Source organism: Cebus imitator, unplaced genomic scaffold (assembly GCF_001604975.1).
Source record: "Cebus imitator isolate Cc_AM_T3 unplaced genomic scaffold, Cebus_imitator-1.0 Scaffold140, whole genome shotgun sequence".
In the NCBI taxonomy this organism is placed as follows: Eukaryota; Metazoa; Chordata; class Mammalia; order Primates; family Cebidae; genus Cebus; species Cebus imitator.
The window spans coordinates 4,139,370-4,151,460 of NW_016107455.1; the positions used below are offsets into that span (position 1 = coordinate 4,139,370).

The 12,091-nt window shown below is 43.1% G+C and overlaps 1 protein-coding gene across 1 annotated transcript in view; it reads right to left on the reverse strand.

The window, feature by feature from the left end:
• Positions 1–12,091, reverse strand: part of LOC108313593 (acid-sensing ion channel 2) — a 278,841-nt gene that overhangs the window by 11,149 nt on the left and 255,601 nt on the right. Inside the window, exons 4-5 of the mRNA XM_017542021.2 lie at positions 4,410–4,560; positions 1,692–1,997 (exon numbers count right to left, since the gene is read on the reverse strand). Coding sequence (XP_017397510.1) covers positions 1,692–1,997; positions 4,410–4,560 — 457 coding nt within the window. The remainder of the gene's footprint in view (positions 1–1,691; positions 1,998–4,409; positions 4,561–12,091) is intronic.

Sequence of the window (12,091 nt, forward strand, 5' to 3'; positions counted from 1 at the left end):
TGTTGACCAGGATGGTCTCGATCTCTCGACCTCGTGATCCACCCGCCTCGGCCTCCCAAAGTGCTGGGATTACAGGCTTGAGCCACCGCGCCCGGCTGGGATTTCTAAGGGCCCAGAGTAGCTGGATTCTTGCAGCTGAGAAGTGAGGTGGGAAGGGGTGCCAGTCCGGGGAAAGTGAGTGGCAGGGATTGTGGAGAGTGGGGAGCTGGGTTTTTGCTGTACGTTGAGCTTGTTTTCCTTCTGCTTCCTTTAACTGTCATATCACTCCTTAAAAATTGTTGAAATGTCGCCACTTTTGCAGAGGTCTCCAAGAGAATCCTAGTGCTCTCAGCTTCCCATGGCTCCTAGCCTCAGTATTCTCATCCACAGAGTGGGCCACCATCAACGCAAGTGTGGGAGACCATTTTACCTGAAACCCAGGGCTCTGTGCCATCCCTGCTGGGGCTCCCTCATGGCCAGTGCCCACCTCCCCTGGGTTAGGATGCAGGCAAAGATCCTTCATTCCTTTCCCTGGAGGCCACTCCCTGCATCTGGAACCCTTCTGGCCCTCTCCTCTCTTCTTCCAATTAGACATAAAATTTAAGGCACCATTTCCCTCTGACAAAGACTTTCTCCCTGATCAAATGTAGCCAGGCTCTTCAGCGCCCTGTTCTCGACTAGGCCTTGACCTTGGCCTCCATCCATGCTGGGCCTGCCCAGCCCGGTTTTAGCAAGAATCCTGCTAAAGTCAGTTTAGAGAGAACCCCCAAGCCTTGATATCTGATCACCCTGGCCTGCCTTCAGCAAGATTTCCCCCTACCATGGATGTTTTCTCTGGGTAATTTTCCATCTACTGACCCCTTGCTCTGCTTGATGGCTGTGAATCTCCAGCTGTCTTAGCTGTATTCTGAGCTGAGCCCCATCCCTTTCCCCCATTGTGATACTCTTGACACCTGTTGCAATTGCCCTAAGTAAAGACTTCGTTACCATTTTAAATAGTGTCAGAATGATTTTTTTCTTTAACACCTCCCTTCCCTTCTCCTCTTGCCCCTCAGTGTTTCAGGCTACCCTGGGTTTTGCTGAGTCTTTGCACACACCAGAAGCCACTCCCTCTCCTTTCAGCCCGGCCTCCCTCTCTAGTCCTCCTGGAGGTATCTGGACCTGAGGCCAGCACTGCCCCACTTGGCTCCAGCAAGTGCAGATGCTGAACAAACTTGAGTGCACATTGTTTAAAAATTCTGCCTGTTTTGGTTATAAACCATTCCCTGGGCCCAGAGAGTGGGAGCGTGCACAGCGGGTCTAGCTTTGGGGCTGCAGCTTGCACTCTCCTTCTCTCCTACTTTTCCAGCTGGGGAACCAGCAGAGTTCTTCTAACTGGCAGACCCCCAGCAGGTCCCTTGGGGAGGAGGAAGGAGCGTGCTCTGTGTTTTCCATTTGCACACATAGAATGCAAACCTGAGCTTACCTCTCCAGCCCTCCGCCACCTCCCCCAGGCTCAATGGAACATACGAAAGATGGGACTTCAGAATCACCTTGGCCTCCCCATGTGGACACTACCAGAGTGAGTGTGTAAGGGGAGATATTGCCAAGCTCCTCTGGTGCCCACCTGGCTGACCACTGTCTATCCCCTCTCCTGTTCTGTCCTCTCCCCTGCATTCTTCAGCACCCTCCATTTCCCCTGAAACCTGCTCCTCCATCTCCAGCTTCCACACCTCCTTTCTCTCCCCCAGTCCCATTTCCAGCCCTCATCCTCTTGCGCCAATTCCTCCCCAACATTCTCTTCTTCCTCTTCTTCATCTCCCTCTCCCATCCCTGCAGCAACTCTACCCTGCCAGCTGCTTTCTTCTTATCCTTTCTCCATTCCTTCTTCTGCTTGATCTTTCCCCATGCCAAGATGATCTCTACGATCTCAATCTCAGGCCCCCTGCCCCCATGATTCCATCTGTCCCCTGAGTACTGACCTAGGGCAGGCTCTGCACACTCCTTGTGCTGCTCAGGGGTACAGAAAGGGGCATCCCCTGCAAAGAAGAAACACCAGACAGTTACTCGGGTAGGAACATTCATGTCAGAAACACCTCCTCGGCTTTGGGCTGAGGGAAGGGGTGCCTCCTGGCAGTTGAAGGGGCAGCGGCTGCCAGTGGGCAGTTCGAAGGGAGCCTTGGATCACAGTGCACCACTGAGCCAGGCTGGCTTATGATCTGCTAAGTGAGTTTGGGCAGGCTGTTCACCTCCTCGAGCAGGAGACAGTAGGATCTGTATGGCTGACTTCTCCCCTGTTGCTCTGTAGGTCCAGCCAGCTCCTGTGGGTGACAGGTGAGCTCGCCTTAAGAATTGAGACTGGGGAGGCAGTGATGAGCACCTTGTACGCCTGGCTATACATCATCTTCTTTAACCCATACAGGCACCCTTTGAGTCGGAAGGACTGTATCTGTTTTACCCGTGAGAGTTTTGAGGCTTACACATCCTGCCTTCCCAGGACACCAAGGCTGGCAGTGATGAAGGTGGGCTTTGAACAGAGGTCAGCCTGCTCCAGAGCTTAAAGCTCTTCTCAAGACAACCACACTTCTGTATGGGAACAAGGGTTGCACTGTGTTTCTTCATTGCTTTGTTCATAATTCCACATTAGTAACTGAGATATCAGTATTAGTGCCTGGGTGTGACTGACATGTCTATTGCTTGCCTTTGGCTAAGGGTTGGTGGGGAAAACCTCACTGGCTGGTGGCCTAGTGTGAGCATCAGATGAGTAACATTCCCCACTGTGAGTGTGAGTTTTCCTCACTGGGTTCTCTTTGTAGAAGCCTAGGATCTTTTTTTTTTTTTTTTTTTTTTTTTACCAAATGCTAAAGTTCAAGTCCACCATAATGTTTTTCCTTATCATTTTTCCAAAACTATTTTTCAGAGCCGAAGAGTCAATATGCTTTCTCCTTTCCAAAAACAACAGATTGAATGACACGTTTCCCTGTTTGCTCTGTCTTCTAGGAAGTTCACAGGCCATTTTATTCTTATTCTTATTTAAAGCATACACATTTATTATTATGTTACAGTTTTGTAGGTCAGAAGTTAGATATAGGTTTCATTGGTCCAGAATCAAGGTGTTGGGTAGGAGGCCAATGTTCTTTTTGGAGGCTGTAGGGGAGAATTCATTTCCTCGCCTTTCCCAGCTTCCAGAGGCCACCCACACTCACTGGCCACCCACATGCATTGACTCCCCACATTCTTCCATCTTCAGAGAGAACAAGTTTGCATCTCTCTGACCCTTCTTTCCTAGTCACATTTCCCTCTGACCCTGGCTGGAAAAGGGGAATTGATTTTGAGGACTCTGATCAGATGGGGCCCACCTAGATAATCTCCCCACTTTAAAGCTGGTAACCTTAATCATTTTGGCAAAGTCCCTTGTGACAGAGGCAATTTTAAAGATCAGTAATTTAAATCTTAGATTACTGCAGAAATTGCTGATAAAGAATGAAATAATTCAGAATGTAGCAGTGAGGATGTTCATTTCAGCATGGGCTATAACAGAACTAACAATTGGTAATGAAGCGAATGTCCAGTATAAGGATTTAGTTTGAATAAAATTGAATGAAGTATGATATAAGCATGAAATAACAGCCACTAAATATAATAGCAACATTCCTGGCACATAGTAGGTCTTCAGTCAACATGACTTTTGGCTTCCTCTTCCAATATGCTAAATAACAACCACTGACTTTTATAGTTTACAAAGCATTTTCATATGCTAGCCTAATTTTCACCTTATAACAACTAATGATTTTGTCTTAAAGATTGTAAAAGTGAGAACAGAGAGGTTTAGTCACCATGTCTCACAGTAAATGAGTGGAAGAGCCTGAATTAGAAACCAAGGCCCCACTCGTGCTTCCTTGCTACCACACCACGCTCTTCCTCCCCAGATCAGCTTTCCATTCTGCACTTCAGCCTCTGATGCGCCAACTAAATGAGATGGCCACATGGCATGGTTAGTCTGACAACAGAGGTGTCATTACATGCACACTTATTTGCTGACTAATAGAACTTTGCCTCATTTGAAGGAGTGCTAGACATTTGGATGAAAGCAACAAACATCTGGATGCTCAAACATGTACTACATGAGATGCAAGAATTGCAAGCATCCAGTTATCTGGACACTATACTCTCAGAGGTAAGAGCAGCAGACAATTGGCAAACATTGAACACTGGGATGAGCATTCCCCAAACACTGGATGCTCCTGGACACCAGGATGCTGCTTTGGTTGCTGGACTAGAATTTCTACCTGCCCTCTAAATGTTTAGGCACCAAATCACAGAGTCTTCGCAGAATATCACCCTTTTGGGTGCTAGTGAAGTGGGTGAAGTGTTTCTCATTAGGACGTGAAATGCAAGGCGGGTCCCAGTCAGGTCCCAGGGCCCTGTGGCCGCCCTGCTCTGGCACTGACCTGGCATGTGGACCATGCGGCAGTTGCAGTTTTCCACGATGTAGCGGGTCTCACAGTCAATCCTACAGGCGGTGATACTGTAAACAGGAAAAAAGTCGAGGCCCATCTCTGAGGATCGGCACTCACCCCACGGCGGGGGCAGGTATGTGAGCTGCAAGATAGGAAGGAGGGGGCGGCAGTCAGCCTCCGCAGACTCAGTGGCTGGTTCATTTACTTAATCAACAAATAATTATTGAGCATTTACATACCGTCAACTTTATAGACCTTCAACATCTGGCTCCAATACTAGTTTTCTTAACTTACCTTAATTTTTTTTTTCTTAGGGACAAAGTTTCACTGTGTTGCCCAGGCTGGCTTTGAACCCCTGGGCTCAAGTGATCCCCCTGTCTCGGCCTCTCTGGTAGCTGGGACTACAGGTGTGCACCATCACGCCCAGCCCTAATTTGTCTTTTATAGCCTTCCTATAAATGCGGTTCCCCTCAGAGTCTCTTACCCACTCCCACATTTTGTCATCTCGCATCTCTTGGAAAGACCCAACTAAATTCCACTCTCTTGGTTTGAGATGTTGGAAGCGCAGACCTAGACTTGGAGGACAAAACTCAGAATAACCTAGACCCGGAGGAAGACTCAGAATGAAATCACTCTAGGCACTACCCTTGTTATTTATAGTTCTGGGCCTGGACTAGGGAGACTCTTCCAGGCCATGCTGTAGAGGGCACCTTCTCCCTTTGAAGAAAATTACACTCCTATTCTCAGAGGTTCAGTGATCATAAATTGTTCTCCTAGCATCTATGGTACTTGCTTAGTGGGAATGGAAAGGGTGAAGGATGAGGGAATTATGGTGGTTGAACATTTTCTATGTGTTAAGTCCTTTATATTTATTTTTTAAGATTAAAGAATAAAAACACAATAGAATGTACAAATAATAAGTACACTGTTCAATATATTTTAACAAATGTGTATGCCCATGTAACCAGCACACTAACCAAGGTAGACCACATTTTAAATCACCCTAGAAAGTTCGTTTCTGTCCCTGTCCAATCAGTCCCCTACCTACCCAGGTAAACACAGTTATGAATTCTTGCATCATACGTTGCCTTTGCCTGTTCTCAAGCTTCATATAAATGAAAGCTTACATTGTGTGTTCTTTTGGCACTAGCTTCTTTCACTCAACATCATATTTTTGAGGTTCATCTACATGGTCGTTTGCACCAGGAGTTTTCTCCTTTTTATTGCTGAATAGTTTTCCAGCATTATGTATGACGACACTGCACTGTGTTTATCCATTCACCTGATGATGGGCATTTGGATTCTTTCCAGTTTTTGATAATCATGAAAAAACTCCTATGAATATGTGTGCATAAGTCATTTTGTGGACATACGTTTTCGTTTTTCCTGAGTAAATGGCTAGCAGTGGAATAGCTGGTTCGTCAGGTAGGTATAGGCACAACTTGGTAAGAAACCGCCCAACTGTTATCCAAAGTGGTCTTTCTATTTTATAGTCCCACCAGTAGTGTCTGAGAATTCTCGTTACTCCACATGCATGCCAAATCTTGGCTTCATCCACCTTTTTGATTTTAGCCGTTTTTATAGGTATATAGTTGCGTCTCATTTGTATTTGCAGTTCCCTGATGGATGATTTTGAGCACAATTTTATGTGTTTATTGGCCCTTTGTATCTAATCCTTTGTGAAATGTCTGCTCAAGGTTTTTGTCCATTAAAAATTATTTTTTTTAACCTTTACTTTGGGGTTGTAAGAGTTGTTTGTATATTGCTGGCCTCAAGTCCTTTGTCAGATACCTGTATTGTAAATATTTTGTCTATATCACCTATAGTCTGTGGCTTACCTTTTCATTTTCTTAATGGTATCCATTTAAAAAAATCAAAACAGAAGATATAATTGATATACAATAAAATGCATCAATTTTAATGTACAATTTAATAAATTTTTACAAGTGTATAACACCCTTGTAGTAACTACCCTAATCAGATACAGAGTCTTTTCATGAACCCCCAGAATTTCCTATTCGCAGTCACTCTCTCCTCACCAACCCTCAGGCAACCCCCAATCTGCTTTCTGTTGTTATAAACTAGGTTTGCTTGTGTTAGTATTGTATATAAATAGAATCAGACAGTACGCATCTTTTTGTGTCTGGCTTCTTTTTCTCAGCATAATGTTTTTGAGACTCATTCATGGTTTTGCATGTATCAGTAGTTCATTCTTTATTACTGCCTTGCTGTATTGGCTAGAAACTCCAGAATCATGTTGGAAAAAAACTGGAGAGAGAAGATATCTTGAATTGTTCCTGATCTTAGGAAAGAGCATTCATTATTTTACCATAATATATTAGACATATTTTTCTTAGATGCGCTTGTCAGATTGAGGAAATTCTGTCTTATTTTTCATTTGCGGAGAGTTTTTATCATCAATGGATACTATATTTTGGCAAGTACGTTTTCTACTTCTATTGAGATGCCCACATAATTTTTTTTCTTCATTCAATTAACATAGCGAATGGTATTGATTGATCTGTCCATGTTGAACCCATCTTACATTCCTGGGATAAACTCCACTTAGTCATAATATATTATCTTCCTTATATATTGCTCTATTGAATTTGTGGAGTTTTTTCTGCATCTATGTTTAAGAGACATATTTCATTTACTTTCCTTATAATCTCCTTGTTAAGTTTTGGTATTAGAAGTATGCTGGCCTCATAAAAGGAGTTATGAAGTGTTTCCTCTTTCTCTATTTTCTGAATTTGTATAGACTTGGTACCATTTTAACTTAAATGTTTGATAGAATTTGCCAGTGAAGCCATCTGGACCTGGTGATTGTGTGTACGTGTGTGATTTTTAATTATGAATTCAATTCCTTTAATAGATATAGAGACATTCAGATTTTCTATTTTTATTCTTGTGCTAGTTTTGGTAAGTTGTGTTTTTTTTTCCCAAGGAATTTGTTTGTTTCATCTAGATTTTTAAATTTGCTGCCAAAAAGTTGTATGTAATATTCTCATCATTTTTTAATGTCTGTAGGATCTATAGTTACATCTTTTCATGCCTGATTATTGGTAATTTGTATTCTATTTTTCCTTATTGTTAGTAATTTCTAATTTCATTATGCTTTGGTCAGAAACATACTCCCGATGGTTTCATTTCTTTAACATTTATTGGGATATTTTTATGATACTCAGCCATAAAAATTGATCAATGTTCAATCTTGCTGAATGCTCCATGTGCACTTGAAAACTATACGCATTCTGTAACTGTTGGTATACTGTTTTATAAAAGGCAATTTGGTTTAATTGTTTAATAGTGTGGCTTGGATCTTCTATATCTTTACTAATTTTTTGGTCTATTTATTCATCAATTTATGAGAGAGGAGTGTCAAAATTTCTAACCATGACTATGGGTTTGTCTGTCTCTCCCTTTAGTTTTCTCAATTTTTGCTTTGGGTATTTCTGAAACTTATAAGGCGTATACATAATTAGGATTGCTACATCTTCCTGATGACTTGATCCTGTTATCATCGTGAATGCAATCTCATGCAATGTCTTTGTCTTGAAGTTTACTTTTCATGACAGCTTTATTCTCCTATTTATCTTTTCTCATCTTTTCTTTTGTTTTCATCCTTTTAACTGTCAGAATCTTTATATATTTAAGATATATCTCTTTTTGAATGTGTTTTTAAGGTACGTCTATTTGAGTGTTGTATTTTATCCGGTCTGACAATCTCTGCCTTTTCATTGGAGGGTTTGATCTATTTAGGCTTAATGTAATTCTTGATATAGTTGGGTTGGAGTTATCATGTTGTTCTTTGTTTCCTATTTGTCCCCATTTTTATTTCTTTTGTTATTTCTTTTCTGACTCTTTTTGGGTTAATTGAATATTGTTTTAGTAGTTCATTCTGTTTTCTCCATTGACTTTCGATTTATACTTCTTTGTATTATTACTTTTAGTTGCTCTAGGATTTACAATATTCATCCTTAACATCACAACATACCTTGAATTAATATTATACAAGTTCACATGCAGTTCTATTTATATTGTTTCTATGTCATACATTTTACTTCTGCCTCTGTTATAAACACTATCATATACTGTTTTGTGTTTTTTTTTTGAGCTGGAGTGCAGTGGCATGATCTCGGCTCACTGCAATCTCTGTCTCCTGGGTTCAAGCAATTCTCCTGCCTTAGCCTCCTGAATAGCTGGGACTACAGGCAGGCACCACCATGCCCAGTTAACTTTTGTATTTTTAGTAGAGGCAGAGTTTCATCATGTTGGTCAGGTTGGTTTGTAAGAAGCATTATGAACAATGAAAATGGTACATATGCAGATAAATATATGTTTTCTTTCTTCTTCAAAAGTCATTTGATATCATTCCCATCAGGCTGAATAATTTCTTTTAACATTTTTGTTTCTTTTTTTTTTTAGAATGGGTTTACTTGTGGCAAAATTTCTCAGTTTTCATTGAAATATGTAATGTTGGGCTGGGCAGGGTGGCTCATGCCTGTAATCCCAACACTTTGGGAGGCAAGGCAGAAGGATTCCTTAAGACAAGGAGTTCAAGACTAGGCTAGGCAACATAGTGGTATTGATGGCAGTGGCTGCTGACATCATACCAACTGCAGCAGGGAAGCACAGCTGGTGCTGCACACCCCTGGAGCCAGTGGGAGCCCTGCCCCTTCTGAGTTAAGACTAGAGCTCCCCAGGCCACTGCAGCCACCCAAACCGCAGCTGCAGACCCAGGCCTCCTGCTCTATGGAGCAAGCAGTCCCCAAACTGCAACTGTGGATCCCAGACTCCCTGTGCTCTGAGGGGAGCCGGCAACAGGTAGAATCTGCCTTCCCAGGTGCAGCTGCAGCTGCAGCTATGGCACCCATGGCTGCAGACCTGGGCCTCCTGCTCCAGGAAACAGTCAGGAGCAGGGAACAAGCAGGAGCCCTGCCCCTTCCAAGTCAGCGGGTGGGAGCTCCCAGGTACAGCTTTGGCTGCCCTCCCAGGTGCAGGACCTGGGCATCTCCGCAGCCTGCACCCTCGGTGGCCCCAGAAAGTAGCACCCCCGACCCATCCCTGCAGGCTTATAGGTGTCTGCTCCCACTGCCTGACCTCTCTCTGCTCCTGGAGCCTCTTCTGAACCTGGATCCAGGTTGAGGGCTGAGCCCCAGGGCCATGAATGACAGCAGAAGGCAGATTGATTCCTGGCCAGAAGGAGTCAGGTCCCCAGTAAGTCTCCACCTTCAGAACAAGGAAGGCCTGAAGGCTGTGGATCAGGCTTCCAGTCCTGCCCACTGGAGTTGGAACTCAAGTGCCTCTTCCAGGCCCATACATGGCTGCCCATGCACAAATCGGCATGCACTCTCTCCCCTCTGAGGTCCATAAAAGCCCTGGGCTCAGCCAGAGCAGAACAGAGGATCACCAGAGGACTAAGAGCTCAGAGAGATGAGGGGACAGGATAATCAGCTTCACAGAGGAGTACTCTCTCTGCTGATAGTTGGAGGTGATGGGATGACCAGCTGCAGAGAGGAGTACCTTCTCCACTGAGAGCTGCAGAGATGACCTGCCAGCACAGAGGAGCTACCCTCCAGGTCCTCCTCTCTGCTGAGAGCTGAACACTTGATGGGGTGAGCTGCCTACAGAGAGGAGCTACCCCCTCCTCTGTACTGTTTTAACAATAAATTAAACTCTTCTTCTTCACCCTTCACGTGTCTGCATCCTTTCTTCTTCCTGGATGCTGGACAAGTATTCAAGCAAAGGTGCCATGGCCATAGAGGTTTCCAGGCAGAAAAATAGACACCCTAGAGATCCCATAACAATACCCTGTCTCTAGCAAGTAAAAAAATAGGTGTAGTAGTGCACCCCTGTAGTCTCAGCGACTCAGGAGGCTGAGGTGGGAGGATCTCTTGGGCCCAGGAGTTCAAGGCTACGGTTAGCTATGATTGTGCCACTGCGCTCTGGCCTGGGTGACAGAGCATGAGACTCCTCTAAAACAAACAAACACACACCAAAATCCAACTAAAACCCCCCACCATGTCTTAGTTTTTTATTTGTTTTTGAAACATTTGGCTGTAGATGGAATTCTAGGCTGATAAGTGTTTTCTTCCAGCATTTCAAAGGTGTTATTCCTCTGTGTTCTGGCCTCCACTGTTTATGATGAGAATCAGTCCTATTCATTTTATTGCTCCCTGCAAGCATTATGACCCCTTTTCTCCCTCTGGCTGCCTTTGTGATTTTCCCTCCATCTTTGCTTCTCAGGATTTAAACTACATTATGCTTAAGCATGGTTTTCTTTGTAGTTATCCTGCTTGGGGATTCTTGAGAATCCTGGACCTGTGAAATGATGCTTTTGAACAAATTTGAAAAAATACTAGCCAGTATTTCTTTAACTATTTTTCTGCCTCATTCTGTCTCTCCTCTCTGGGATACCATTTACATGCATGTTGGACTACTCGATGCTATTTCAAGTCATTAGGGCTCTATTCCCTTCCATTAGTCTTTCTTCTCTTTATATAATATTTTAATAATTTTTGTTAACCCATGCTCGAGTTTGGCATTCATTTATTGTTCTGTATCCAATCTTCGACTGATTCCATACAACAATTTGTAAATTTCAGATAGTGTATTTTTCAGTTCTAGGACTTTCATTTTTTAAAAAAGGTTTCCATATCTTGACTAAAAGTTTCTCATTATTTACATCTTTTTCTGCAATTATTTAACATGTTTATCATTGTTACTGTAAAGTTGCTGTTTTCTAATTCTGACACTGGGATTATATGTAAATCTATTTCTACTGGTGGTTTATTTTTCTTTTCATGTTTTTTCCTCTTTCTTCATGTGTCTAGGAGTTTTTGATTGCATACTGGGAGACAGTCATTTTTATTACATACTGAACATTTAGGATAAGTGTTTTTGGTGACTCTGGGTAGATTATCTTTCTCTGAATAGTACTGGGTTTTGTTCTAGCAGGTGGTTAAATTAATGGTGAACTACTTTGATTTTGTGGAGACATTGTTTAAGGCTTTGTTTAGAGATAGGTATGTTTTAGTTTTGTCCTTAGTCCTGGGGTTTAGCTCCTGGCCTTGGGATGTGATCTTAACTCCTAAGGAGTAACACTTCTAGGCTTAATGGAAAGCCTGAGTTGTTCATCAGGATTTTCTAATTGGGTAAGACTTATATTGCAGCCTGTCTCCCCATGCAGCGGCAGCAGCTGAAGTTACTGCTCAGCTCTTTCAACTGTTGTCATCCCCCTGGGCTTTTTAGACTCTCTCCCTATCCACTTCCAGTTCAAAGTTCAACCTAGAATTTTAGGGGTGTTTGTGTAAAAATTTGAGGGCTCCTCCTCTGTGAGTCCCTCCTTTCTAGAATTTTCCCTTCTAATTTTCAGCCTTTCTGGCAACTCTGAATATTAATTTCTGGTTCCTCAACTTAATGCCTGCTGGTTTCTGGTTGAGCTCCATCCCCAGTCTTCCCTTAGAACTTTGAAATGCCCTCAAGGGAGAAGTCAGGTAAATAAACGTGTGCTCTCCAGCTTGAGCCTGCTTTCGGTCTCGCTCCAGTGCTGCCAAAGAGTAGTTTTAAAATATTTTGTCCACAGTTTATGATTGCTGTTTCCAGGAGGGTTAGTCTGCTATTAGCTTCTCCACCAAAAAGCTCTACTGAAAACCAAAAGGCTTTATACT